This window comes from Bombina bombina, chromosome 6 (assembly GCF_027579735.1).
Source record: "Bombina bombina isolate aBomBom1 chromosome 6, aBomBom1.pri, whole genome shotgun sequence".
Classification (NCBI taxonomy): domain Eukaryota; kingdom Metazoa; phylum Chordata; class Amphibia; order Anura; family Bombinatoridae; genus Bombina; species Bombina bombina.
In genome coordinates, this window is record NC_069504.1 from 919,007,612 (window position 1) to 919,033,593 (window position 25,982).

At 37.5% G+C, this 25,982-nt stretch overlaps 1 protein-coding gene across 1 annotated transcript in view; it reads right to left on the reverse strand.

Annotated features, from left to right (window-relative positions):
* The window catches only part of RANBP17 (RAN binding protein 17), a 1,312,934-nt gene extending 1,287,210 nt beyond the window's left edge, over positions 1-25,724 (reverse strand). Inside the window, exons 1-2 of the mRNA XM_053718559.1 lie at positions 25,507-25,724; positions 3,614-3,760 (exon numbers count right to left, since the gene is read on the reverse strand). Of these exons, the coding sequence (XP_053574534.1) occupies positions 3,614-3,760; positions 25,507-25,524 (165 nt within the window). The 5' untranslated portion in view covers positions 25,525-25,724. The remainder of the gene's footprint in view (positions 1-3,613; positions 3,761-25,506) is intronic.
* Between the last annotated feature and the right edge of the window lie 258 nt (positions 25,725-25,982).

A 25,982-nucleotide genomic window follows, 5' to 3' on the forward strand; every position in this document is an offset into this window, starting at 1 on the left:
CTCCAACGCCCAGGGATCCTGAACATCTCTTGCCCACGCCTGGGCAAAGAGAAAAAGTCTGCCCCCACTAGATCCGTTTCCGGGTAGGGGGCCGTTCCTTCATGCTGTCTTGGGGGCAGCAGCAGGCTTCCTGGCCTGCTTACCCTTGTTCCAGGACTGGTTAGGTTTCCAGGCCTGTCTGGAATGAGCAACAGTTCCCTCTTGTTTTGAAGCGGAGGAAGTTGATGCTGCTCCTGCCTTGAAATTTCGAAAGGCACGAAAATTAGACTGTTTGGCCTTTGATTTGGCCCTGTCCTGAGGAAGGGTATGACCCTTGCCTCCAGTAATGTCAGCAATAATTTCCTTCAAGCCAGGCCCGAATAAGGTCTGCCCCTTGAAAGGAATGTTGAGTAATTTAGACTTTGAAGTCACGTCAGCTGACCAGGATTTAAGCCATAGTGCCCTACGCGCCTGGATGGCGAATCCGGAATTATTAGCCGTTAGTTTAGTCAAATGAACAATGGCATCAGAAACAAATGAGTTAGCTAGCTTAAGCGTTCTAAGCTTGTCAATAATTTCATTCAATGGAGCTGTATGGATGGCCTCTTCCAGGGCCTCAAACCAGAATGCCGCCGCAGCAGTGACAGGCGCAGTGCATGCAGAGGGCTGTAAAATAAAACCTTGTTGAATAAACATTTTCTTAAGGTAACCCTCCAATTTTTTATCCATTGGATCTGAAAAAGCACAACTGTCCTCAACCGGGATAGTGGTACGCTTTGCTAAAGTAGAAACTGCTCCCTCCACCTTATGGCAGACGGTCCCTAAGTCCTGTGTAGTGGCGTCTATTGGAAACATTTTTCTAAATATAGGAGGTGGGGAAAAGGGCACACCGGGTCTATCCCACTCCTTGCTAATAATTTCTGTAAGCCTTTTAGGTATAGGAAAAACGTCAGTACACACCAACACCGCATAGTATCTATCCAGCCTACACAATTTCTCTGGAATTGCAACTGTGTTACAGTCATTCAGAGCAGCTAATACCTCCCCAAGCAATACACAGAGGTTCTCAAGCTTAAATTTAAAATTAGAAATCTCTGAATCAGGTTTCCCCGAGTCAGAGATGTCACCCACAGACTGAAACTCTCCGTCCTCATGTTCTGCATACTGTGACGCAGTATCAGACATGGCTCTAACAGCATTTGCGCGCTCTGTATCTCTCCTAACCCCAGAGCTATCGCGCTTGCCTCTTAATTCAGGCAATCTAGATAATACCTCTGACAGGGTATTATTCATGATTGCAGCCATGTCCTGCAAGGTAATCGCTATGGGCGTCCCTGATGTAATTGGCGCCATATTAGCGTGCGTCCCCTGAGCGGGAGGCGAAGGGTCTGACACGTGGGGAGAGTTAGTCGGCATAACTTCCCCCTCGACAGAACCCTCTGGTGATAATTCTTTTATAGATAAAGACTGATCTTTACTGTTTAAGGTGAAATCAATACATTTAGTACACATTCTCCTATGGGGCTCCACCATGGCTTTCAAACATAATGAACAAGTAGGTTCCTCTGTGTCAGACATGTTTAAACAGACTAGCAATGAGACTAGCAAGCTTGGAAAACACTTTAAAACAAGTTTACAAGCAATATAAAAAACGTTACTGCGCCTTTAAGAAATACAAATTTTCCCAAATTTTGAAATAACAGTGAAAAAATGCAGTTACACTAACGAAATTTTTACAGTGTATGTAATAAGTTAGCAGAGCATTGCACCCACTTGCAAATGGATGATTAACCCCTTAATACCAAAAACGGAATAACAAATGACAAAAACGTTTTTTAAACAGTCACAACAACTGCCACAGCTCTACTGTGGCTTTTTACCTCCCTCAATACAACTTTTGAAGCCTTTTGAGCCCTTCAGAGAAGTCCTGGATCATGCAGGAAGAAGCTGGATGTCTGTGTCTGTAATTTTTGCTGTGCAAAAAAAGCCAAAATAGGCCCCTCCCACTCATATTACAACAGTGGGAAGCCTCAGGGAACTGTTTCTAGGCAAAATTCAAGCCAGCCATGTGGAAAAAACTAGGCCCCAATAAGTTTTATCACCAAACATATGTAAAAAACGATTAAACATGCCAGCAAATGTTTTAAAATACACTTTTATAAGAGTATGTATCTCTATTAATAAGCCTGATACCAGTCGCTATCACTGCATTTAAGGCTTTACTTACATTACTTCGGTATCAGCAGCATTTTCTAGCAAATTCCATCCCTATAAAAATATTTTAACTGCACATACCTTATTGCAGGAAAACCTGCACGCTATTCCACCTCTGAAGTTACCTCACTCCTCAGAATATGTGAGAACAGCAAAGGATCTTAGTTACTTCTGCTAAGATCATAGAAAACGCAGGCAGATTCTTCTTCTAAATACTGCCTGAGATAAACAGTACACTCCGGTACCATTTAAAAATAACAAACTTTTGATTGAAGAAATAAACTAAGTATAAAACACCACAGTCCTCTTACGACCTCCATCTTAGTTGAGAGTTGCAAGAGAATGACTGGATATGGCAGTGAGGGGAGGAGCTATATAGCAGCTCTGCTGTGGGTGATCCTCTTGCAACTTCCTGTTGGGAAGGAGAATATCCCACAAGTAATGGATGATCCGTGGACTGGATACACTTAACAAGAGAAATGTGCTTTTATTCCTGTACTGCACAATGGGGCCTCAAATCCAATTTCACATGTGACTACCCTTAATGACAATTTAGTAAGGTGATCACAGTAACAACTGTGGACACTGGGTAATTTTCAATATAAATTTACTAAAATCTCTGCAAAAATTATACATATTTTTTTTACAGGTTTTGCCACATATACTAAAAAGGTATATATATATATTTTAACATTTAATTTTTGAACTGAGATATAGAAATATTTTCTTTTTACACTTGTGAGATATGTCACTTTCCACCAATAAAGCAGTGGAAGATCAGTTTATCAGCCAACAAGAATCAGATCATAAGGCCCAATTGCACTTCCTGTTAGCTTCAAAATCAAAATAACCAGCTTTAACATGACATTTTCTATATAAAATATTTTAACATGCTTTTTTTTTTTTTTTTAATAAGCTTGATGCATTTTTTTAGAACATTAAGCATTTGCTTACTTACTGACACTGCATTGTAATTCAAAACTAACATTATACAATATGCTGATCAAGTATCAGCAGCATAGTTTACAGGTTTTGCAAATCGATATGCAGCATTAATCCCTTCATTCAAATCTGACTAAACATAATTGCTTCAAAAAAATGCTGCACCATCTGGCACTGACATTGCAACCAACCACTAATCCTTCCCATCTAATGCGCGCTGAAAGAATATACTAAAATCAAAACATCAATCTAAAAAGGTACAAACTATTGATATGTTAAATATTATTATTACAGGCAATGTCATTTATAAACACTGATTAGAGAATAATTCAAAATATGAAGATAGTAGAGAAATATTATACCAAATTTGTTTCCAGGTCTCCAAAGAAATGTGCATTCATTGTTCTAGACTGGTACAGCATTCTTTATATAAAAAGCTACATCATTCTCTATATAACAATTCCATCAATATACTTACTGTTCCCTGTTCTAACAGCAATTGACACTTGCTAAGGCATTCAGGGCTATCAATCAGCTCCAGTAACACCTTTTCAGCTTGTAGCCTTTGTCCAAGATCTGTCCCTTCATATAATTGTGTACACAGCACTTCAAGTTCAGCCAAGCTCTATTAAAGGAAATAAAAAAGATGCAATGAACAATTCTAGACCATTACAATTACATATAATTAAACTGGCAAGTCCCTTAGTTTCACTAAACTACATTGAGGTAAACAGAATAAGAAATACGTATACCTTTCCAACATTGTGATTAAATGCACTGTAATACTCAGCGGTTTATTTAGAGTTAATATATACATGGTGCTTGCATAAACAAATCCCACATTAAGATAATTTTCTTTATATGTAGCTTATTTGTGAACATATTTCAGCAGGTTCTACAATGGACCAAATCACTAATTGACCATCTTCAGAGATACTAAAATGTGAAAAGCTAAAGAATCCATTAAAAAGGAACAGTAAGCACCAAGTAATTGTAAGGAATTGCTGCTGTGTTATTATAAAATAACACTGCAGGCTACGTTTAAATGTGTTTAAAACAAATTAACATCTGGTTTGCTGCAATTGATTTTCAAAAGCTAAACTCCACCCACTATTTGCCTTATTTTAAGCAGCCATTCCAGGCTTAGGCTACAGCTGGTCATTATGTTACTATAAAGGGCTCTGTTTTAAAATTGTTATCTGATAAAGCAAATTAGGGAGGGAAAGGCATCAATGTTCTGAGAATAAGAAAATTCTAAACTAATTTAGTTAGTATATTGCAAAGTTCTTTCATTACACATAACTAAACATTTTATATATAAAAAAAAAATCTCAAGGTGTTTACTCTCCCTGTAAACACCTCTTATGACTTGCTGTTATATTCTATGGCAGTTGAAAAACAGCCAAATGTTGATAAGCCTTCTAAATTGAGTAGAGTACACTATAGTTGCAAGATTTCTTTTTTGGGTAACCTGATGTAAATATATATATATATATATATATATATATATATATATATATATATATATATATATATATATATATATATATATATATATATATATATATATATATATATATATACATATACATATATATACACACACACACACACACATATACACACACACATATACACATATACATACACACTGGTAGCCCTCAGTTTACGCGGGGGTTAGGTTCCAGAAGGAATGGTTGTAAATAGAAACCGTTGTAAATTGAAACCCAGTTTATAATGTAAGTCAAGGGGAAGTGAGGGAGTTAGGTTCCAGGCCCCTCTCAAAATTGTCATAAGCAACACCTAATACATTATTTTTAAAGCTTTGAAATGAAGACTTTAAATGCTAAACAGCATTATAAACCTAATGAAATAATTGCACAATATAATTAAACTAAGTTAAATGAACAAAAACATTTGCTAAACAGCATTATAAACCTAATAAAATAATCACAACACAGACTTCACTTGCATTTTTCTGCAAACAGTTCTTTCTATGCATTCCAATCTGGACCGATTTATAGACTGGAAGATCTTGTTCTTTTGAAATCTGTTCGATAGCTGAGGTCTGGTTAAACCGATTCATTTCAGCTTGCTTGGCTTTGCGGAAACACAAGCGGACAGCTCCACCTACTGGCTATTTTAACGTATATATATATATATATATATATATATATATATATACACACACACACATACTATATACACACACACATACAAATACATACACAGATACGTATGCAAAAGTTTAGGCACCCCTGACAATTTCCATGATTTACATTTATAAATAATTGGGTGTTTGGATCAGCAATTTCATTTTGATCTATCAAATAACTGAAGGACACAGTAGTGAAATGAGGTTTATTGGATTAACAGAAAATGTGCAATATGCATCAAAACAAAAGTAGACAGGTGCATAAATTTGGGAACCCCAACAGAAATATTGCATCAATATTTAGTAGAGCCTCCTTTAGCAGAAATAACAGCCTCTAGACGCTTCCTATAGCCTGTAATGAGTGTCTGAATTCTGAATAAAGGTATTTTGGACCATTCCTCCTTGCAAAACATCTCCAGTTCAGTTAGGTTTGATGGTTGCCGAGCATGGACAGCCTGCTTCAAATCACCCAACAGATTTTCAATGATACTCGGGTCTGGGGACTGAGATGGCCATTCCAGAACATTGTACTTGTTCCTCTGCATAAATGCCAGAGTAGATTTTGAGCAGTGTTTTGGGTCGTTCTCTTGTTGAAATATCCAGCCCCGGAGTAACTTCAACTTTGTGACTGATTCCTCAACATTATTCTCAAGTATCTGCTGATATTGAGTGGAATCCATGTGACCCTCAACTTTAAAAAGATTACCAGTACCGGCACTGGCCACACAGCCCCACAGCATGATGGAACATCCACCAAATTTTACTGTGGGTAGCAAGCGTTTGTCTTGGAACGCTGTGTTCTTTTGTCGCCATGCATAACGCCCCTTGTTATGACCAAATAACTCAATCTTTGTTTCTTCAGTCCACAGCACCTTCCTCAAAAATGAAGCTGGCTTGTCCAAATGTGCGTTTGCATACCTCAAGCGACTGTTTGTGGCGTGTGTGCAGAAAAGGCTTCTTCCGCATCACTCTCCCATACTGCTTCTCCTTGTGCAAAGTGCGCTGAATTGTTGAACGATTCACAGTGACACCATCTGCAGCAAGACGATGTTGTAGGTCTTCGGGAGGTGGTCTGTGGGCTGTTTTTGACCGTTCTCACCATCCTTTGCCTTTGATATTTTACTTGGCCTGCCACTTCTGGCCTTAACAAGAACTGTGCCTGTGGTCTTCCATTTCCTCACAGTGGACACTGACAGCTTAAAGCTTTGTTATAGCTTTTTGTATCCTTCCGCTAAACCATAATGTTGAACAATCTTTGTTTTCAGGTCATTTGAGAGTTGTTTTGAGGCCCCCCATGTTGCCACTCTTTAGAGGAGAGTCAAAGAGAACAACTTGCAATTGGCCACTGTAAATACCTTTTCTCATGATTGGATGCACCTGTCATATATATATATATATATATATATATATATATATATATATATATATATATACACACACACACACACACACACACACATATACATACATACACACACACACATATATAGATACATACATACATACATACAAGGCCCACAGAAGGCCAAAACATACGTCTGGGGTTTGTTGTTTCTCTTGTTCAGAGAATTGCCTGGTATTTCAGCGTTGGACTGTCATTGGACAGGTTTAGACTGATCTGCTTTAGGATATTTTTTCTCTGTGAAAAGGCATAGTGTGCTAAACGAGTATGAACCCTGAGTGGCACGGAAAATGAACAGGCATTGACGTTATTCTAGCTTTTGTTCTGTCTCAGCTGAGTGCATCTCTCTCTTTTCTTATTTATGCAAATTGCTCTACACACACACATATACATACAGTATCCCACAAAAGTTAGTACACCCCTTACATTTTTGTAAATATTTTATTATACCTTTTCATGTGACAACACTAAAGAAATGACACATTGCTAAAATGTAAAGTAGTGAGTGTACAGCCTGTGCAACAGTGAAAATTTGCTGTCCCCTCAAAATAACTCTATACACAGCCATTAACGTCTAAACCGTTGGCAAAAAAAGTGAGTCTAAAAGTGACTATAAAAGTGGAAATGTCCAAATTGGGCCCAAAGTGTCAATATTTTGTGTGGCCACCATTATTTTCCAGCACTGCCTTAACCCTCTTGGGCATGGAGTTCACCAGATCTTCACAGGTTGCCACTGGAGTCTTCTTCATGGTTCCTTAAATGAACTGTAGCTCCCCACTGCTGGCAGCACTCATGCAGGCCCAGACCATGACACTCCCACCTGGTTGCCGCCACACATGCTTGACACCATCTGAGCCAAATAAGTTTATCTTGGTCTCATAGGACCACAGGACATGGTTTCAGTAATCCATGTCCTTAGTCTGCTTGTCTTCAGCAAACTGTTTGTGGGCTTTCTTGTACATCATCTTTAGAAGAGGCTTTCTTCTGGTACGAAAGCTATGCAGACCAATTTGATGCAGTGTGCGGCGTATGCTCTGAGCACTGACAGGCTGACCCCCCACCCCTTCAACCTCTGCAGCAATGCTGGCAGCACTCGTATGTATATTTCCCAAAGACAACCTCTGGATATGACGCGGAGCACGTGCACTCAACTTCTTTGGTCGACCATGGCGAGGCCTGTTCTGAGTGGAACCTGTCCTGTGAAAACACTGTACAGTCTTGCCCACTGTGTTGCAGCTAAGTTTCAGGGTCTTGGCAATCTTCTTATAGCCTAGGCCATCTTTATATAGAGCAACTATTCTTTTTTTTAGATCCTCAGAGAGTCCTTTGCCATGAGGTCCATGTTGAACTTTCAGTGACCAGTATGAGAGAGTGTGAGAGCAATAACACCAAATTTAACACACCTGCTCCCCATTCACACTTGAGACCTTGTAACACTAACGAGTCCCATGACACTGGGGAGGGAAAATGGCTAATTCGGCCTAATTTGGACATTTCCACTTAGGGGTGTACTCACTTTTGTTGTCAACGGTTTAGACATTAATAGCTGTGTGTTGAGTTATTTTGAGGGGACAGCAAATAAAATTTACACTGTTATACAGGCTGTACACTTACTACTTTACATACAAAGTGTAATTTCTTCAGTGTTGTCACATGAAAAGATATAATAAAATATTTACAAAAATATTTTATTATATCTATATATATCACACACACACATACATACATAAATATACATACATACACACACACACAGTTCAGGTATTGCAACAGTAAAATGCAAAAATTCAAATATATATATATATATATATATATATATATATATATATATATATATATATATATATATATCTCAACATACCATTTCATTAACATGTCACGTTAACTGAATTCTAAAACTAAACTGTGTGCTCCCATAGGAACAGGATGCACACTGCAGTCCATAGACAGTAGCTTTTCATTAAGCAACAGCTAGTTAAAAATTTAGATATATAGTAAATGTTTATTCATAACATTGACCCAGAACATAAACTAATTTTTATGCATTTGAACGACATTGCAAACATTGTCATTAACATTTTATTTTTTTTGCCTTTAAAGGACCATAATACCCAAATGTTTAAACATTTTCTATGTAAAAAAATAAAGATATTTTACCTCAAAAGTTCCTCAGTAGCCACATCCCATTATAAAAGGACTTCTAAGTAACAAATCAGTATGTCTGTCCCGGAACAGCGGAAGGAACGAGCATTTGTGCACACTCATCTTATTTCCCTATTCAGTGTAAGGAAGTTTAAAATGAAATCTCATGAGAGTTAAGTGAAATCTCATGAGATCACAGTAAAAGAGTTCATGACCTCAGCACTGCTGATTGGCTGTTGTTCATTTCTTCATTTTTTTTTACCTGCAGCTGAGTATAACTTTTTACACAGAACTTACTCTGCTGAGCTGAGGAGATTGTGAGGTAAAATATCTTCCTTTTTTACATAGAGATGCTCAGGTGATATCTTCCTGTCAGCTTTTTACAGTTATACTGCATCATTTTCAAGTGATTTAGCATATGAGTATTATGTCCCTTAAAGTTAAGAAAACTGACCAAAAAAATAAAAGCTGAAAAAAGTGACTTTACATAAAAAAGGTATTCACAGAATTTGGGGGGGGGGGGGGGGGGAGATACAGAAAATAGTTAATAGAACAAGGGCATAAAAAGGCAACTATCACTTGGTTTATTCTTATACTGGGTACTCCATGTTCTTCATCTCTCCTTGAACTATATTGTAAAGAAGAACTTGACAAATACATGGTGACCAAAACATAGGGCTTGGCACTTAAAGGGACATACCAGCCAAAACTGAAATATACAGTTTCAGGTGTGAATAGAAGCATTTTTGCAATAAACATGTATTAGTAAAAATGCTTCTAGTAAAAGCTATAGTTGTTTCAAGAGTGTTCTTAAATATACTGTGCACCAGCATTTTAAACACAGCGCTTGTTTAGAGAGCCTAAATGTGCTTCATCTATGTGTATTTCAATTTCGACTGGAATGCCCTTTAAATATAGGTGACCTCATGTTGACCTAATAAAGCCTACCAATATAGGGCCAGATTACTAGTGGCGCGCCAACAGTTGCGCGCAAGCAATATCGGTTTATTGCAGCTGTTTGCGGGTCTCGGATGAAATGCGTATATATTACTAGTTGAAAGTAAATGTAATTGCTTGAGGGAGGACAATTTAATTTAACGTGTGCTGGTATAGCGTAACCTTTAGAGCTCTGATTAACTGTTACGCAAGACAAAAAAAAGTTTCACAAAACACATAAAAAATACATTACAAAGTACAGTTACACTCATACTAACACTATCTAATAAAATTTATTTAAAAAACATATTGCACAAAAAAAAGTTTTAAGGGCTCAAAAATACGAGGTCTCAGGTGCTACAAAAAAAAAGGAATGCAAAAAGCTTTAAGCATATAGATACATACATATGTCTAAATTATATATAATATATATACTGTATATGTAGTTCTGGGATCCAAGCACACACTGTAAATGTGAATTGCCTGGGTGCACTCTATGGTAGATAGGTAGAAACTTCAAGGAAAGAAGAGGCACTCACAGGACTTAGTTAACATACATTTTATTTGTATTTCATCAATAAGGGTTCAGTCAACGTTTCGGTCCTCACAGGGACCTTTGTCAAGACTGTTTCTCAATTCGAGAGTGTGTGTGTATGTATATATATATATATATATATATATATATATATATATATATATATATATATATATATATATATATATATATATATATATATATATATATATATATATATATATATATATATATATATATATATATATATCTATCATATTTGTAAAAAGCTGACTAGAAAATATCACCTGAACATCTCTATGTAAAAAAGGAAGATATGTGTAAAACATGTAAAATCATATTTATGCAATATTTATATTTAACAAAGTGTTATAATGTTTATTTATTTAAATATTTACCATTCCTATGTTCTGCATATACCAGAATATGTTCTAAGTATTTATATATAAACTTGGCTTCAGAAAGGACGCTGCCCGAAACGTTGCCTATGTTTCTTTGCTTGGAAATAAATCACTAAAAAGTTATCCTGGAGTGCTGCAGTTTTCTTCTTTATATATTTTAGTAGGAACATTAGTTCTAAAAAAACTGAAATAATATTTAAAATGCTTTCTTTTAGAGTAAACAAAGAAAGAGGTTAAATACAAAGCTCCTTTAAATTTAACCACTTATATGAGATAGGCAATGTTTGATCTGTATTGGTTTCAATAGAATTATCCACTCTCTTGTTAAAGGGACATGAAACCTATTTTTTCCATTCATGTTTCAGATAGAGCATACAATTTTAAACAACTTTAAAATGTACTACTTCTATCCAATTTTCTTTGTATCCTTTGTAGAAAAGATAATATAGGTAGACCCGGTAGCTGGGAGCAAGATGCTGATTGGTGACTGCACATAGATGCCTCTAGTGATTGGCTTTCCAATGTGTTCAGGTAGCTCCCAATAATGCATTGCTTCTTCTTCAAGAAAGGATACCAAGGGAATGAAGCAAAATTGATAATAGATTTAATTGGAAAGTTGTTTATAAATGTATGCTCTGTATGAATGATGAAATAAAAATTGTGGATTTCATGTCCACTTAAGTGCATCCATAGATACTATATACTGTTTAACAGACAAACAGGCCTTTCTTAAGGCACCTTACATTGGGAAATAAAATAACAATAAACAGGAACATGGAAAAATGTAAGGAGAATTTATAAAAAAAAATAAAAAAAATCATTTTTTGGGAGGATTTCTGTATAATAATTTCAACAAGACTAATGTATCATATGCCAATGTATAAGCCCTTTAAGGTCTCTGTTAGCTTTGATTGGTTATTTATATTATTTTTTTTATCCTACTTTGATTTATTCTATCTTATTTTAGTTTGTCTTCTTAGTTTATTTTGTCTCAGTATATTAGAAAAGTAAAAAAGCATTGAGTGTAGCAAAGCATTAGGATTATGGGCACTAGAAATTTTGGGGCCCCTGACTTAACCATTGATCAGGGCCCCCTTCCTTTGACATGTGCAATTTTTGACCAAGTGACTAAAACGTATATATGCACTTTATTCTTAAGTGTCTATTTAAACTTGGAAATGTTGTAAAGGTAGTAACATATACACACACACAGACAAACTCATACACTGAAACACACACTCACACATAAAGATTCACATATAGACACGCAAATAAACACAATCAGACACAAAAACTCAGCACTTGTTTACATTAACCTGCCAAGTAATGAGGTAAACTACAGTTTTGTAAAAGTACTTTTAAAAGGTTAACATATGTTTTTTTGTTTTTTCCCCATTTTCCCCAACCAAGAGCACCACTTTAAATATAGTGTACAAATGTTCCCATCTGTCAGCTGTACTTATTGATTTTGAAAATGCTGTACTCTATATGGTCTTAGTGGAACCATAAGCTGTGGAACTCATAACATTAGATCTGGTTAAATGCATGATTTAGGCTCGTTGGTATGTATTTCAAAATTAAGTCAGCTGTAGTGTAAACTGAACAGTATTAAGTTAACCTGTCTGATTTCAAACACTGAGCAATCTTAGTCTGAGAGTATAACATTTTATGCAGATGTAAAAATCTTAGATAAAATGCCTCCTTGCATAAAGGGGCAGTAAACTGGAATGTAATATTACATATATATATATATATATATATATATATATATATATATATATATATATATATTTGTAGAAAAAGAAATTTTGATCCAAGGCGAAGTTTCCATAAAAGCAAAAGTCTTTATTAGAATCCACATAAGGTAAAAGCACATAGAGGTACCAAAGCACATAAAAGAATTAACACACGAGAGCATAGGCTGACATGTTTCGGCCTGATGCCGTAATCGTAGCTAGTGTAATGCAAGCGTCTGAGATATTTAAAGGGACATCTGTTTAGTGATAGGCTGCTGTTAACCAATCAAACACTTTCATTTTAAGTACTTGGAATCAAACCATTAACCCATTAGTAGCCAGTTCACTGCACAATATAAAATGCACACTAAGTTAATTAGCTTATTTGTAAAGTGCATTTATGACTATTAGTCATTCTGTGTAAATTCTGATAAACAGACAGATTAGATATATTGGCATGGTAAAGATATACAATAATATTGCACAAATGTTAATACCATAACTCTTATCATATATAATATGTTACATTATATGGTATAACACTTGAGAAGCTATTTGTCACAAAATTGTACATAGGGGTATCTGCATGAATTTATACAGTATAGTTTATTTATTTATTTGAGGTATCCCAAAATTCGTGAATAATTCTAATTTTGATGAGATAAAGAATTGAAAACAGATAGGAAGTCAAAAATATATATCAAAAATATATAACAAAAAATAAATAAATAAATAAATAAAAAAATATAAAAAATAAAAAAATAAAAAGCAATTGTTGAATGACAGTAGAATTTGGTAAGATTTGGTAAAACAGGCATACATGGATAGATTGTACTTGGATTAAAGAATTCAAGGTAAACGTAAGTACACATACAATTGCACTCATCTATCCATAATGCCTGTGGGTGGGAGTAGATGGAAAATTTTCTAATTGCACGATCCAGGAATGGATAGATTAATCAATGTTTACAATTTATTTCCAATAATTAATAAGATCGTACTCCGAGTTGAGGCCCTTGGGGACGCGCGTTTGCAATCTAAAGATCCAAAACATCTCACGCTTCCCCAAGGCCTTATCTCTGTCACCTCCCCTTGGAGGATGTTTCACCCAGTCTATAGCCTGCCATTTTAGAGAATTGTTACTTTTGTTATGTATGGTTTTAAAAAGTTTCACTAATGGTGTAGTTGCTTCCCCAATTTTAATAGAGGATAGGTGATTCCTTATCCTCGTATTTACATCCGTCGTCGTGAGACCCACGTATTGGAGATTACATTGGGTACAAGTGAGGACATAAATGACATAAGAGGATGTGCAGTTAAGGCAAGACTGAATGTTAAACTCTTCTCCAGTCACTTCTGAGTGAAATCTATTGGAGAATGTAGCAAATTCACATGGTCTGCATCTAGTCTTGCCACACTTATACATCCCCTTATGTCTAAGCCAGGAGCCATGTGAAGGAGTTTCTGGACTAGGCAATTCTGAAGGAAATAGATAGTTCCCAATGGTCTTGCCTCTACTATAGGAGCAGCGCAAACCGTTTTCCACACATTTTGTTAGTTTGTCATCTGCTGCTAGAAGTGCAAAGTGTTTTTTCACAATTTTACATATGCTATTATATTCTTCGCTGTACTCAGTAACAAAGGTGACCTGGTCATCTGGGTTAGATGTGGTTTTTTGTTGTTTGTTTCTTGAGTGTTGTAGTAATGAATGTCTGTCCATTCTATCTACTTGTGTTTGTGCTCTCTCCAATACATGTTTGGGATATCCTCTTTGTTTTAGTCTCTCTTTCATTTCTGTTCTTTGTTTTATATAAGCCTGTTCTTCAGTACAATTTCTTTTTATACGAATAAACTGCCCTTTTGCAACAGCAAATGGCACATGCTTGGGGTGACAGCTTTTGGCGTGTAGGATTGTATTTCTGGTAATGGGCTTTCTGTACAGATCACTTACTATCCGTCCATCACTTCTAGCCATTAGAGTTAGATCAAGAAAATTGGTGCAGGTTTCATGTTTCTCAAACGTGAATTCAAGTCCCATCAGGTTATTATTCAAACCTTGTACAAACAATTCGACAGATTCGCTTTCCCCCTGCCAAATAAATAGCAGGTCATCAATATAACGTCTGTAAAAGACGATGTTATTCTTAAAGGCGTTTCCATCTGCAAAAAAAAAAAACCATAAAAAGGTTGGCATAGGAGGGGGCAAATTTCGCCCCCATCGCTGTCCCACATCTCTGGAGATAGAACCTGCCTTCTAATCTGAAGAAATTGTGTGTCAAGAGAAAACCTGCAATCCTTAGTATGAAGTCTACAAACTTAGTGGAAAAGATAGATTAGTATCTAAGAAAGAATGTGAGAGCCTGTAGGCCTTGTTCATGTGGAATGGATGAGTAGAGTGCAGTGACATCTACTGTTACCCAGACATTATTTGTGTCCCAACGTAGTGTTTCAATTAGATTAACCAAATCTTTGGTGTCCTTTAGATAACTTTGTAAAGATACGACAAAAGGATTAAGTATGGCGTCGAGCCATTGGGATAGGTGTTCAAACATAGAACCTATCCCACTCACTATTGGGCGGCCTGTTACGTTGGTTAGTGTCTTGTGCACTTTTGGAAGGTGGTGGAAGATGGGCACCACTGGGTGTTTAACCAATAGATAATCATAGGTGGATTGGTCAAGGTGCCCATCCTCCAGTCCATCATCCAAAAGTGACATCAAATCCCTTTGATATAGATTGGTGGGATCTCGTGTGATCAGTTCGTAGTTATTAGTATTGTGAAGTTGTCTATATGCTTCCTCAATATACTTGTCCCTACTCATAATGACCACTGACCTCCCCTTGTCCGCTGAGCGAATAACTATATCTTGATTCTCACTTAGTTCTAAAAGTGCTTGTTTCTCACATTTGTTTAAGTTTTGTCATCTAGATTGAGCCATACTTCCTGACCGAATAGTGTCTGAAAGTTTGGTCAAATCAGCTTCTATTCTATGATAGAAGGTCTCAAGAATAGGTCCCCTACTCTGGATAGGGTAAAAGTTAGATGCATTACTGAGACCATTTGAGCTATTAACAGTATCTCTACCATCATCAGTATTGCCATGTCTCCTCAGACTCTCCAAGCTTATAACGTCACATGTTTCCTCAAAATTCAAATTTAAATTCGAATTTGAATCCAAACTTAAGTGAGGAATGATATCAGATACAACCACTTCTCGTGTCATTCCTACAGATCCTTGTTCAGTATTACTGAAATGTTTTTTGAGGGTAATGTTGCGAATTAGCTTGTTAATATCTAGCATAGTATGAAAGAGATTAAAATTGCATGTTGGTGTAAAATTTAAGCCATAACCAAGTACCCTCAATTGTGCCATTGTTAAATTGTAGGTAGAGAGATTTATGACATTATTTACTGATATTTGGTGTTCCTGTTCCCCCTCAGAGAGTATCTCTCCTGTTTCTCTTGTCCTATTCCGTTTTTTTCTGTTGGTTTGTAAAAAACATGCTCAAAAACTTGGCAATCTACACTAGTGTTAGTGGTAGGTCCAGTGTGTGTAGTATCAGTATGACTAATATATTTAGATCCTGAGTTTGTATGTGGGGGGGCTTTTTTGGAGGTCTGTTCTTTTTGTCTCACTGTCTGGCTGTTGGTATAGTGATCCTGTGTTGGGATTTGAATGGTAACCTGTTTCTCAGGATTCTTATTTTTAAGTATGCCTTTTGTTGTCACAGGTGTATCCTCACTACTGTGTGCACCAACATCCTCCCCAGATTCTACCTCACTATCAGAAGTCCCAGACTGTGTTGTATCCTTACTGGAGGCCCCTTGTCTGCCACCCCTACCTCTGTTCCTACTCCTGGATCTCCCTCTCATATTGTGTCTCCTATTCTGATTGCTCTGTTGGTGATGCCAGTTATAAACTGTTTTGTTTTCGTAGTCTGTAGAATCTCTAAGGTATTTTGTATGTTTTAAATTCAATACAAGATTTTTCGACTCCAAAAGAGTGCTTCTTAATATCCCATCAAATTTAGAAAAATCACCGTTATCCCTCCTATTATTAAGCTCAAGTTGTAGTGTACCAATCTTGTTTCTAATAGTGTCAAGCTGTTGTGTTTTATAGGAAATAAGCCAGTCCATAAGCCTAAAAGAACACTCAGTAAGTATTCCAAGATTCCACTAGGTCTATTTCTTTAACCTCTAAAGTTGGGAATTTGTTTATCCTTAAACCTCTCGGTATAATCTGCAACTTTATATATTTATCTACAGGGAGTGCAGAATTATTAGGCAAATGAGTATTTTGACCACATCATCCTCTTTATGCATGTTGTCTTACTCCAAGCTGTATAGGCTCGAAAGCCTACTACCAATTAAGCATATTAGGTGATATGCATCTCTGTAATGAGAAGGGGTGTGGTCTAATGACATCAACACCCTATATCAGGTGTGCATAATTATTAGGCAACTTCCTTTCCTTTGGCAAAATGGGTCAAAAGAAGGACTTGACAGGCTCAGAAAAGTAAAAAATAGTGAGATATCTTGCAGAGGGATGCAGCACTCAAAATTGCAAAGCTTCTGAAGCGTGATCATCGAACAATCAAACGTTTCATTCAAAATAGTCAACAGGGTCGCAAGAAGCCTGTGGAAAAACCAAGGCGCAAAATAACTGCCCATGAACTGAGAAAAGTCAAGCGTGCAGCTGCCAAGATGCCACCAGTTTTGCCATATTTCAGAGCTGCAACATCACTGGAGTGCCCAAAAGCACAAGGTGTGCAATACTCAGAGACATGGCCAAGGTAAGAAAGGCTGAAAGACGACCACCACTGAACAAGACACACAAGCTGAAACGTCAAGACTGGGCCAAGAAATATCTCAAGACTGATTTTTCTAAGGTTTTATGGACTGATGAAATGAGAGTGAGTCTTGATGGGCCAGGTGGATGGGCCCGTGGCTGGATTGGTAAAGGGCCAGTCCGACTCAGACGCCAGCAAGGTGGAGGTGGAGTACTGGTTTGGGCTGGTATCATCAAAGATGAGCTTGTGGGGCCTTTTCGGGTTGAGGATGGAGTCAAGCTCAACTCCCAGTCCTACTGCCAGTTTCTGGAAGACACCTTCTTCAAGCAGTGGTACAGGAAGAAGTCTGCATCCTTCAAGAAAAACATGATTTTCATGCAGGACAATGCTCCATCACACGCGTCCAAGTACTCCACAGCGTGGCTGGCAAGAAAGGGTATAAAAGAAGAAAATCTAATGACATGGCCTCCTTGTTCACCTGATCTGAACCCCATTGAGAACCTGTGGTCCATCATCAAATGTGAGATTTACAAGGAGGGAAAAAAGTACACCTCTCTGAACAGTGTCTGGGAGGCTGTGGTTGCTGCTGCACGCAATGTTGATGGTGAACAGATCAAAACACTGACAGAATCCATGGATGGCAGGCTTTTGAGTGTCCTTGCAAAGAAAGGTGGCTATATTGGTCACTGATTTGTTTTTGTTTTGTTTTTGAATGTGAGAAATGTATATTTGTGAATGTTGAGATGTTATATTGGTTTCACTGGTAAAAATAAATAATTGAAATGGGTATATATTTGTTTTTGTTAAGTTGCCTAATAATTATGCACAGTAATAGTCACCTGCACACACAGATATCCCCCTAAAATAGCTATAACTAAAAACAAACTAAAAACTACTTCCAAAACTATTCAGCTTTGATATTAATGAGTCTTTTGGGTTCATTGAGAACATGGTTGTTGTTCAATAATAAAATTAATCCTCAAAAATACAACTTGCCTAATAATTCTGCACTCCCTGTAGTGTCCAAACATCAAACTGAAGTTTATGTTCGTTACAAGCAATTTTTCAATTTCATCAAATAAATCCGCCAAACAATATGTAGTTATATCAGTTGAAAAAACTCTGTCCATGACCAAACAGTCATTGCTCCTCTCTGTAACTGGTAACAAGGAGTAAAAGTTCAAAGCGGTACTCTCCATGTAGAATAAATGGGAGCTCTAAGAATGCAGTTTAAATTGATACAGTGCTACCAGGAGGCACTGAAATAATAATCCCAGAAAAGAAGTGTTCAATAAACTGCACAATGTGATATATAATCTTTGGCAAGACTCAGCATATAGTGTATCTCCTTCTGTGATAAACGTAAAAGTTCACTCTGTGATGCACACTTAGCAATGCAAAATTAGACACCTGCAAACAAGCTGAGGCGGATATCGATCCCCGGTGTTGCTGACACTAGCAGTCTGAGGTGGGACCTCCTAGAGCAATATATATATATATATATATATATATATATATATATATATATATATATATATATATATATATATATATATATATATATATATATATATATATATATATATATATATATATATATATATATATATATATATATATATATATATAAATAAATAAAATGCATATCTGCCAAAAGGGCATCTGCCAGTTGTATATTGAGGAGGAAACATTTCTGCATGGTTCTAAATTTCTACAGCATTGTCAAATAATCATAAATACACTGCTGTTACAAAAAATGTGTTTTTATGGACCCCTGGCCCCACCATACAACTACTACCACCCTGAAGTTACAATCCGAAATTGCACAAAGAAATAAGAAAAACATTTGCTCAGTAAGTCCTACCTCCTCTGCAAATGAAAGTGATCTGCCGTCTGACTCAGGCACACACTGTACAAACAAAGTGCCAAGTCTGTCTCACATTGTGCATAGTGGTTTAGTGCACACTCAGAAATCCTCTCAAATGCTAATACTTTACTACTTGTAATAACATTTCCCATGCTCAATTAGCACTCTGCTGTAGTACCCACTGGTGGCTACCAAAATTAAAAAATGTAGTTCTTGCCTCATGGGGCCCCCCTGGCCCATTGGGCCCCTGACAGGAGTCACCCCTGTTACCCCCTGATGGCGGCCCTGTGGATAGATAGATAGATAAATATAGCGGACCTGAGAATGCCCGCAAAACGGCCATTTTGGAAGTGATTGAAGAGTGTGTGGGAGTCATCTGGGAGTAGTGTGGGGGTGGTCAAGCAGTGGTGTGGCGGTGGGACAGCTCAAAGTTGTGAGCCTACTAGCCGACTATAGATAGATGATAGTTATATTAAAAAAAATACTCCAGGTCTCTTCTCTGACCTCACATGTTAACACTCTCTGCTTTCTTTAAGTTAAACAACTTCCTTTTTCTGTCTAGCAGTTGTCTTCACCAGAACCCTAGTTGATGTTGCCAACTGCTATGCACTTATTATTGTATGTAGCATTATTTAATTTATGGTATAAAACAATACCCTGAAAGCGGCTGGAAGCGATCACGAACACTTACAGCGCTTAAAACCCCTCGGTCGTTAAGGGGTTAAACTACCTCCTTGATCATTAAGGTTACTTATGACCTAATTACAGCAAAATCAAAAGGCCACTTCTCTCTGTTAATCCTTCTCGATCTGTCTGCAGTCTTTGATACTGTTGACCACCCTCTCTTGCTTCAAACCCTCCAATCCTTTGGCATCTGCGACACAGCCTTCTCCTACTTATCTAACCGTACCCTTGAGTGTAGCCTTCTCTGGGGCAACCTCCACCCCATTACCACTTTCTGTTGAGTTACCACAAGGCTCTGTTCTTGGAGTCCTTCTCTTCTCCATTTAGACGTCATCCTTCGGTTCCTTAATAAAGTTCCACCTATTTCAATATCATTTGTATGCTGTTGGTACCCAAAGCTACCTCTCTGCACCAGACCTATCCCCTGCCTTCTTAACTCGTGTCACTAACTGTCTTACTAATATTTCATCCAGGATGTCCGCTTACTACCTTAAAAGGGACACTAAACCCAATTTTTTTTTCTTTAATGATTCACACAGAGCATGCAATTTTAAGCAACTTTCTAAATTACTCCTACTATCAATTTTCCTTCATGCTCTTGCTATCTTTATTTAAAAAGCAGGAATTTAAAGCTTAGGAAACAGCCCATTTTAGGTCCAGCACCCTGGATAGCGCTTGCTTATTGGTGGCTACATTTAGCAAACCAATAAGCAAGCATAACCCAGGTTCTGAACCAAAAATGGGATGGCTCTTAAGCTTTACATTCCTGCTTTTTAAATAAAGATAGCAAGAGAATGAAGAAAATTGATAATATACGTAAATTAGAAAGTTGCTTAAAATTGCATGCTCTGTCTGAAAAAAGTGCTGTTTAACACGAGGGCGACAGGGTATCAGAGTCTCCACCCCCCACTCTCACCATCGTATAAGGACGTGAGCTAGAAAAGTTTTGTTGCTCCAGGGGAAATGTAAAAGTGGAGTTGTAGTGACAGATAGATTGGCAACGCCAGGAAAAGGAGGCGATGGAAGAGAGCAGAGGTTTGAGAAATGTTAAAACATGTTGCTGATCTAGTGACTTAATACTTCTGTGGAGTTTAATCTAAGGGTTAGAAGGAGGGAGTAGTAGCAAGTGCTGTGATGTTGCAAGTGTGGAGATAATGATCAGAAAGAGGAGAAGAGAAATGTGTAAAGTTTGAGAGAGTGTATTGATAACTGAAAATAAAGGGAGCATCCATCTTTGTGAGTGGGAGAGTCGGTCCATTGTGACAGACCGTTAGAGGAAGTGAGCTAGAGATGTTTTGTTGTTCCGGGGCAGTGGAATTGTCAATAGGGAGGTTGAAGTCCCAAGATTGAGGCAGGGATGTCTGAGGAGAGAAAATAAGGTATCAAGGCCAAAAAAAATTATCTAGAAAGAAAGTTGAGGAGCCAGGGGGGACAATATATAACTGCAAACTGTAGAGAGAGGGAAGAAAATAAGCTAATCATGTGGGTTTTGAAGAAAGAAAATGTGAGGGAAGAGATGGGTTGTATTTGTTGAAAGGTGCAAGGAGATAAAAGTAAAATACCTACACCACCTTCTTGTCTGTTTCCAGATATAGGAGTGTGGCAGAAGTGAAGACCCCCATGTGACAATGCAGCAGGGGAGACTGAGTCTGAAGGAGAATGCCAGGTTTCTGTGAGAGCCAGAAGGATGAGGGATGGATGAGGGAATGGGGCATGAAGAGGTTGTGGATAGTAGTGAGCTTCTTGCAAACAGTGCAAGAGTTCCACAGTGCACAAGCAAATGGGATGATGGCTTTAAATACAAAAAGAAAGAGAGTAAAATTTCTAGGTTTATGGAAAGGTATGCATGGGTGGGCAATATTAGGGAAAAAATGTAACGCATTGACTATTGCAATCTACTTCTAAATGGCCTTCCCAAACACTACCTTCTCCTCTACATCTTTCCACTCCTATTATCTCTATGTCCCTCTCCAGGCTCCAAGACTTCTCATGTGCTGCTTCTGTCCTCTGGAACTCTCCGTAAGACTGTCTCCAACCTTGTATAGCTTCAGACGCTCCTTGAAAACAAACCTATTCAGAGAGGCTTACAATCTCCTCTGTGTTTTTTTATCCTAACCAAAATAATTTATGAACTACCTTGACTCGCTGCAACTACAATCCATGTGACAAGCTACCCCAAACCTTATGTCTCTGCACCCTCAACCTGTAGACTGTAAGCTCTCCGGAGCCGGCCCTCTTCCTTTTGTACTAAATTTGTTCAGTGTTATGTTTTGTATCTTATAACAAATCCTTGTCATTGTATACCCCAATCTCTGTACCCAGCGCTATGGAATTTTGCTGCGCTAAATTATAATAATAATAATAATAATAATAATAATAATAATAAGTTATGGGGGGGATCAGGATTATGTGAGATATCACCAGCAACTTGTATGAGAAACAGGGAGAGTGACATAAGATGAGAAACAGATTTGCAGTATTGATAGTGGTGTCTTTGGGATGTGGTGCAGGAAGAAGATAGTTTAGGAATGTGTTTAGTCCATGAGAGCAAAAGTGAGGTGAGGATAAAAGATGGCCCAAAAAATAATGCAGGTAGTAAGGGGGGAGGAGAAAAGTAAAACTGTAGTTGGTTGTATAGGCAGGAGGTAGCAAAAAGGAACATGAAGACATGGAGCATTTTTACAAAAAAAGGAATCAGTGAAACACAAACATAATATTAAAACTTGTGCTTTGTTCACTCCTTGTAGAATTCTTATATAATTATTTAGCTTAATTCTTAATGCCTCACTTAAGAAATGCGAGCATATGATATTAAAGGGACACTGAACCCAAACATTTTTCTTTCATGATTCAGATAGAGCATGAAATTTTAAGCATCTTTCTAATTTACTCCTATTATCAAATTTTCTTCATTCTCTTGGTATCTTTATTTGAAAGAATGTAAGTTTAGATGCCGACCCATTTTTAGTGAACAACCTGGGTTGTTCTTGCTGATTGGTGGATAAATTCATCCACCAATAAAAAGTGCTGTCCAGAGTCTGAACCAAAAAAACTTTTATGCCTTTTTCAAATAAAGATAGCAAGAGAATGGAGAAAAAATACTAAGAGGAGTAAATTAGAAAGTTACTTAAAATTGCATGCTCTATCTGAATCACGAAAGAAAAAATTTGGGTTCAGTGTCCCTTTAAGAAAATTCTAACGGCCTTGCTATGCTTACCCATACAAGTGATAACGTTATAGGGCAGAGGAGTCAGCTGGGTCCACTAAATTAGTTAAAGGGATAGAAAGGACAAAATTTAAATGTGTATGGGTGTATTTCCATTTTAAATATTAGCATGTTTGCAATATACTTCCATTAGCAAAAATGCTTCTAGTAAAAGTGAAAGTCAATCCTAGCGCTTTACAAACGCTAGGATTTACTATTGAAACAAATACTTCATGTAGAAAGCTCCTTTATTTGATTCAATCGATCGCCGCTCTTAGCTCCTACAGCAGAGCACGGCTAAAACAAAATTTGTCTAAGAGGTGACGTTTTCACCTCTTAGCCAATAGCAGTGCGTTAAATCCGGCTCCCATGGGCGCCAAGCCGGACTTACCGCACGGCTATTGGCTAAGAGGTGAAAACGTCACCTCTTAGCCAAAAAATGTTTTAGCCATAGGCTGCTGTAGCAGCTAAAAACAGCGATCGATTGAATCAAATAAAGGAGCTTTCTACATGAAGTATCTTATACTTCATGAATGAAAGTCCCCTTTATTTGCTTCAATAGTCAATCCTAGCGTTTGTAAAACGCTAGGATTTACTTTCACTTTAATGTTTTCCTGCAGCATATGCACATATCCATAGCCCATGCACCAATATTCAAACACCACTCCTAAGAGAGCTGGCAGCGGTGTGTATGGCTTCTGAAGATGTAATTTACTTTCAGAGAAGGTGTAGTGTCTGGTGCACAGGCCCTTTACAGGATATGTGCGTATGCTGCAGAAAAACAGTAATAACTTTTACTTGAAGCATTTTTGCTAATAGAAGTATATTACAAACATGCTTATATTACATTATAACTGAAGTGCATGTTTTACATTTCTATCCCTTTAGTGACAGAATCATAGACTGTCAAAAATGCCAATTGCGGAGTTTGATTTAGGCAAAGTCATGGTGAGATTAGTTAAAATAAACAGACAATAGATTTTAGAGGAGGCTGAAGTTATGCCATTAGTCAACTATAAATTTAAAGGGACAGTCTAGTCAAAATTAAACTTTCATGATTCAGATAGCGCATGCAATTTTAAACAACTTTCCAATTTACTTTTATCATCACATTTGCTTTGTTCTCTTGGTATTCTTTGTTGAAAGCTAAACCTAGGTAGGCTTGTACGCTAATTTCTAAGCCCTTAAAGGCCGCCTCTTATCTCAGTGCATTTTGGAAGTTTTTCGCAACTAGACAGTGCTAGTTCATGTGTGCCATATAGATAACATTATGCCCACTCCCGTCAGCACTTATTGGCTAAAATGCAAGTCTGTCAAAAGAACTGAAATTAGGTGGCAGTATGCAGAGGCTTAGATAAAAGATAATTACAGATGTAAAATGTGTATTAATATAACTGTGTTGGTTATGCAAAACTGGGGAATGGGTAATAAAAGGATTATCTATATTTTTAAACAATACAATTCTGGAGTAGACTGTCCCTTTAAGAATTATAGCAAGCATTGACAATGCTTGAACTTCACATAGCAAATGACATTAGATAAGCATAAGGCAGTCTTATAAACTAGGTAAGTTTATACTATTAGTAAATATTGGGCAGACTTGTTGGGCCTATGGTTCTTATCTGCAGTTAAATTATATGTTTATAAATAAGACATTGGAATATCATCACAAAAATATAGGACTTATTTAACAGCCTTGAGAGTTACAGAGTGGGATAGCAGCAGAAAACAATTAGCAGGATACTGTACAGTGACTCACTTGACATACCATAAGAGAGTTATAGAGAGGACAGTCAGACACAAGAACAGTGATAACTACTAGCAGCATTTTACCAATACTGTATATATGTATTATAATTGTAAATAGGTTTCTATTCAAGGATGGAATTCAGCTCTGTGCATTTTAATTTTGACCGGAATGTCAAAATGTTTGCTTATATAGGAAATGTTCTCATGTTGCCTATAGTATACCAGTAACATGCTCACTATGCCTGTGGTTAAATGTTTAATATGGGAAATGTACATATTCACTATGATTGAAAATTACTCTACAAATTATTTGTTAAGCTAGATCACATTCATTAAAGCTATTTATACTTTAGCATAACATAGGCATTGGGGGAGACCTTTATGTGACTCTATGCTTGTGCTATGTTACTCTGGTGCTGTATTGCACATGAGTGTCTACACTGATATGGAAGCAGACCACTGACGGACATCGCTGTCATTCTACAAAAAAAGGTGACAGGCCTGGGTCATGCTGTAGTGTATAACTAATAGTCAATGGCAGGGAACAAGGAAATGGGTTCGCTCCATTCTGCTACAAGCACTGCATGAACACAATCCGCACATGCCGACTACTAAAGCTCATCAGCATAGCAAACCGCCAAGTGTCTCACGTTATACACTCCGCATAGTGAGACAACACTCAGTTCCTATGCATAAAACAAATGCATGTTTATAAACGCAGATTCATGTCCCCTGGTGACCGCGGTTAAAAGTTTTAGCTTTACTGACCTGCAAGTGAACCGCCATTTTTTGTCGTGTGACAGCAAAAAAAAAATAGTGAGTCTGGCAGATCTGGATTCAGCGCGAAAGCTGCGTCAGTGAGGCTGGGCGCGGCCGACGGGTTCACTCACTGTGATCCCATTCGGAGGTGGCGGCTAAAGAGACACCGGAGGCTGCAAGTTGATTGAGAAAGGCCTGCACTGAGCTAGTGCTCCTCTGTGTGCTGCAGTAGCGCATCCAACGCTGGCACTACAATGTTTACCAGCCTGGTGTCTGCCCCCACCCTTTCACCACTGAAACCTTTTTTTTTTTTTTACAATGAGGACCACCGTTTTGTAGTATGCACACTCGGTTTACTGCACTCCTGTAGTTTTGACAAGTCGTCTTAAAAACCGTTTTGCAGGATACGAATTTGCCTTTTAACCCTCTGAGTGCCAAGAAGCACTGTACCTTATGTAGTGTGAACAGTCCTCTTGCAACCAGAA